The sequence below is a fragment of the Bison bison genome, unplaced genomic scaffold (genome assembly GCF_000754665.1).
Source record: "Bison bison bison isolate TAMUID 2011002044 unplaced genomic scaffold, Bison_UMD1.0 scf7180017861366, whole genome shotgun sequence".
In the NCBI taxonomy this organism is placed as follows: Eukaryota; Metazoa; Chordata; class Mammalia; order Artiodactyla; family Bovidae; genus Bison; species Bison bison.
Window position 1 is genome coordinate 13,089 of NW_011491938.1, and position 5,599 is coordinate 18,687.

General features: G+C 40.9%; 1 protein-coding gene across 1 annotated transcript; it reads left to right on the forward strand.

Moving 5' to 3' along the window:
* The first annotated feature begins 3,895 nt into the window (after positions 1 to 3,895).
* Positions 3,896 to 4,840, forward strand: LOC104983097 (olfactory receptor 1L8-like). The gene is given in 1 exon segment (XM_010832577.1): positions 3,896 to 4,840. A coding segment is annotated over 1 exon segment (945 nt).
* The last annotated feature ends 759 nt before the right edge of the window (positions 4,841 to 5,599 follow it).

The window sequence follows — 5,599 nt, forward strand, 5'->3', positions numbered from 1 at the left end:
ATCTAGACTACACCTTGGTCCATACCTGAATCCCCTGAAACAAAAGTACTCACTCATATGAATATTTGTCCACTCATGATAGCCCATATTGGGGAAACTGAAGCATAGTCTTGAGATGATGTACTGAGGTTCAGAAACTCTGAGATTAGTGCCAACATCTTAACAGGAAGCCTCAGGGGTCCCCTGTCCTCTTGGAGTCAGCAGTGCTGGCTGTGATTCCCATTTGCTTTCTCTGCCTACAGAGATTCAAGGACAAACTCCTCTGAGAGGTGCTCACATCACAACTCCCTCAGCCTAATAAATGCCCCAGAGACCAGCAGAGCAGATCTCAGACTCATGAGAAGCTGGCTGGGCTTCCACAATCAGGAGAGTCCTCCCACTTGAGTCAGACCATCTCTGCCTTCTGAGATCTGGAGCTGGGAGGAGCAGCATCATGCTAGGGACCAGGCGTTAGGGAAGAAATGGGGGTTGAGGTCAGGAAAGGGAAATGTGTTATCCCTTTGGAGTAGTGTGTCAGCTCCTCCTCCATCCCTACTTCTCTCCTTGTCAGTCAGCCCAGAAGTACACGGAAGACACATGCAGAAGCTGAACTTTGACTGAGAAGCAGATTTGACCCGATGAACAGATGTGGTACACATCATCTTCTGGAGTGGCTGGGAAGGAAAGAAAAGCATCTGGACGTGGAGGTGAGCTGCAGAAGCTGGCCACTCACTTGGCTACTCCAACCCAGTTTGGTACCTTACTTTTTTCCCTGATACTTTCAAATATTTCATGGATTGGGAAGTCATAAGATCCAACTAACATTTCCATATGTCACTTGGTTTTAAATCCATCCAGTTGGACTTCTAGGCACCTATACCATATGTTTTGGTGGAAGCAAAATCCTTCAATAGAAATAAGAGGAAAGAAAGAGTTGTATTCCCAGCATCATTCATACACCCTGTCCTTTTAGAGCTAATCTTCCTGATTCTCAGATCCAAAACCTTCCTCTCTTTCTAGTCATCAGCCTGGGTGTTCCTCACATCTACAACCTGGAGGCTCCAATCTCATAATTCACCAGATCACCACTGATTTTTAATATTCCACATTGCCCAGGAAGACCTTTCACAAGTGACTCATTTTTGAATACTGATCTGTGTGTGATAAACTTCCTCATGCACATGATATTCCCTATTTATAAAACATTAGGAATCAGCTTGTGAGCAGGTGATGCAAGATAAATCAAATCCATACTTTTTGTCTTCAGGGTACTGTCCATGGCACAGTCACAGCTCCACACACCAGGCACACCCCAGCCAAGCATGGCTAATTATTTCTGACTCACCTGGGCCCTTTAATCAAGGATATTCCAATTTTCAAATTCCACCATCTCTTCAACACAGAAAGGTAGGTCAACTCTCTTGTGACTATAAGAACATGGAGGAAGAAAGACTTGTCAGTTTAAAAGGGTAGAAGGATAATTCATGTAGGGAATTTTCAAAATGAGGAAAACAGTGCGTGTGCCAAATTGTGACAGATAATAAGTATACCAAAACTAGAGAAGGGTAGCATACTGCTTGGGAGCATGAGCTTAGACTGAGACTGAAATCAGAGTAGAATTCAAATCCTGATTCCTACTCACTTCCTTCATGACCTTGGGCAAACCACTTCACCTCCATAAGCCTCAGTCTCCTGATAAAAACACATGCCTCTCAATTCCTCTTTTTGGGGGATGTAGTGAGGTGCTTAGCATAAATGTGGCATGTAATAACTTTTCAATAAATAATTAGGTATTATTATTAACTCTACTAATTCACTCAAGGCTCAAGGCATAAGCAAGGTGTTCTATAAAATCTTGGAAAATCCTGAAATTAGCCTGACAATTCAATGATGAAGAATGTGGTATTTTATACACGTGAATTAACTGATTATGAGAGCATCTGGAAATAGCACATAAGGAACTATGACACAGGGATTGATGAGTACCAACATCTTCTCTTGGATGTTTACAATATGCTTGTCTTTGTTTCAAGTGTTTTAACTGCCTTCTCTTACTAAACTTTCATGAGAATGTAGATATTTGTGTCCAATATTACATATGAAGTAAGTGAGGTTTAAAAACTCATTATCAGAGAAATGCAAATCGAAACCATAATGAGGTACCATTTCACACCAGTCAGAATGGCTGCGATCCAAGTCTACAAGCAATAAATGCTGGAGAGGGTGTGGAGAAAAGGGAACCCTCTTACACTGTTGGTGGGAATGCAAACTAGTACAGCCACTATGGAGAACAGTGTGGATATTTCCTTAAAAAACTGGAAATAGAACTGCCTTATGATCCAGCAATCCCACTGCTGGGCATACACACTGAGGAAACCAGAACTGAAAGAGACACGTGTACCCCAATGTTCATCGCAGTGCTGTTTATAATAGCTAGGACATGGAAGCAACCTAGATGTCCATCAGCAGATGAATGGATAAGAAAGCTGTGGTACATATACACAATGGAATATTACTCAGCCATTAAAAAGAATACATTTGAATCCGTTCTAATGAGGTGGATGAAACTGGAGCCTATTGTACAGAGTGAAGTAAGCCAGAAAGAAGAACCCTAATACAGTATACTAACACATATATATGGAATTTAGAAAGATGGTAACGATAACTCTGTATGTGAGACAGCAAAAGAGACACAGATGTATAGAACAGTCTTTTGGACTCTGTGGGAGAGGGAGAGGGTGGGATGATTAGGGAGAATGGCATTGAAACATGTATGATATCATATATGAAATGAATCACCAGTCCAAGTTCGATGCATGATACTGGTTTCTTGGGGCTGGTGCACTGGGACAACCCAGAGGGATTGTACAGGGGAGGTGGGGGGTTCGGGATGGGGAACATGTGTACACCCGTGGCGGATTCATGTTGATATATGGCAAAACCAATACAATATTTTAAAGTAATTAACCTCCAATTAAAAAAATAAATTTATATTAAAAAAATAAAATAAATCAGATTTTCTCAAATAAACACAAATTTATAAAAAAAATAAAAACTGTTTAGTAGCTTACAACTAAAGTGTAAGTATCTATTTGTTCAATGAATATATTAATGCATCAACATACTATGCCAACAGAGAAGGAAATGGCAACCCACTCCAATACTCTTGCCTGGAGAACCCTACGGATGGAGGAGCCTGGCAGGCTATAGTCTACAGTGCCTCAAAGAGTCAGATGCTACTGAAGCGACTGAGCATGCACGCACAGTATACCAATGTATGTTCAAAATGTGTGAGAGTGTGCTGCCTCTAAAAAAAATGATTTTAAACACTTTGTTGATACAGTATGTTCACTGTAGAGATTTTTATGGTAACCAAGCATCTATAAATAACCAATATCTAAAAATGATTGAAATTCTTATGGAATGTGTCTATAGAAAAGGCAAGGATGAATATGCTGACTCTAAGAAGTTGACATAAAACACTTTTTTAAAACACTCTGCAGATGTAGAGTTTTTTCATAATATTATTTTACATATTCTGTTTGTTGATCTGTCACCCAAACTACAACATGAATGGCACAAAAGGCAAATATTTCTCAGTTGAATTGCTATGTTCCCAGTAGGGAAACAGTGCTTTCCCCAGATTGGGATCTAAGGAACTTGAATCAGAGAAGTCCACCTCTGATGACTTCTAAAGGAAAGCTCTTATTCTCTCCCTCCAACTTTTAACATAAAGCACTTATGATGCCCATGGGTTTGGGAAGGGAGGTCCACATCAAGAACCATGAGAGTGACATGGCTTGAATAGCTGGTAATGATGACCAAATAGAGGAAACAAAGACTTATCATGATTTGGGCTATGGAATGGTAAGATGTGAAATAACAGAATGTCTTGTATTTAACCAGACCCAAGCCAATGGAAAGACTCAACCAAACCAGCAGTGTCTCTGAGTTCATCCTCCTGGGACTCTCCTCCCGACCTCAGGACCAGAAGCCACTCTTCATCCTCTTCCTCATCATATACCTGGTCACCATAACAGGGAACCTGCTCATCATCCTGGCCATCCGCTCTGACCCCCAACTGCACACCCCCATGTATTTCTTCTTGAGTGTCCTGTCTTTCACTGACATTTGCTTCACAACAACCATTGTCCCCAGGATGCTGGTGAACTTCCTGTCACATAAGACCATCACCTATGCTGGGTGCCTTACCCAGATGTATTTTATATATGCTCTGGGCAACACTGACAGCTGCCTTCTGGCAGTCATGGCCTTTGACCGCTATGTGGCCATCTGTGACCCCTTCCACTATGTCACCACCATGAGCCATGACCGCTGTGTCCTGCTGGTGGCCTTCTCCTGCTCGTTGCCTCATTTCCACTCACTCCTACATGTACTTCTGCTGAATCAGCTCACCTTCTGTGACTCCAATATTATCCATCATTTTCTCTGTGACCTCAGCCCTCTGATGAAATTGTCCTGCTCCCCCACATTAATCAATGAAATTGTGATAATGACAGAAGGACCTGTTCTTTTGGTGACCCCCTTTCTATTCATTACTTTCTCTTATATACGGATCCTCATTGCAATTCTCAAAATTCCCTCAACTTCTGGGAAACGCAAAGCCTTCTCCACGTGTGGTTCGCACCTCACTGTGGTAACACTGTTTTATGGAAGCATCTTCTATGTCTATTTATAGCCTGTGTCCACCTACACTGTCAGGGACCACGTGGCAACAATTGTCTACACAGTTCTGTCCTCCTTGCTCAATCCTTTTATCTACAGCCTAAGAAACAAAGACCTGAAACAGGGTCTGAGGAAGCTGGTGGGCAGGAGGAAACCTCAGGCAGCACCCCCTTGATGAACACACAAGGGAATCTTCCCCATTTGAATCTGGTTTCTATTGGCTTTTGGTGATCAAGCAAGCTCTTGGAGGTTAGCATTTTTAACCCATGTGAGAACAGGAATTGTGGTCAATTATATCCATTGATGAAGACCCATCAATTGGCTCTGCCTCAGCTTAAATCATGATACACCCCCTCACCATTTCTCCTCTTTTCTATGAAAATTCATCACATTGCATCTTAGAAATATTGCTTTGAGATAAGCCTTTTCTCACAGATATTTCCTGGACTAATTTCTGTCTTTTATCAATAATTATCCTCCAAAATTCTTCAATTTCAGTAAATTGCTAAAACTAATTACTTAATTTATAGCTGCTGATTGTCTTTGTAAATGTTTGAAAGAGGAGATAATGAATGGAGAAAAGGAAAAGGAGAAGATGGAGTAAATTTTACTTAATTATCTCAATATCAGGATTTTTTTGCATTTATAGAGATTTTATTCAAATATCAACATCTGAAAACATTAAATTACACTTCTCATTAAAGTTGGCACATTCCTAAACATTTACAGGTCCCCATAAATGTAATCTTACATGTATACTTTTTATTTTTATTTTTTTTTCTTTTCTTTTATTTTTTAACTTTACATTATTGTATTGGTTTTGCCATATATCAACCTGAATCTGCCACAGGTATACACATGTTCCCCATCCTGAACCCCCCTCCCTCTTCCCTCCTCCCTCCTCGTACCATCCCTCTGGGTCGTCCCGGTGCAC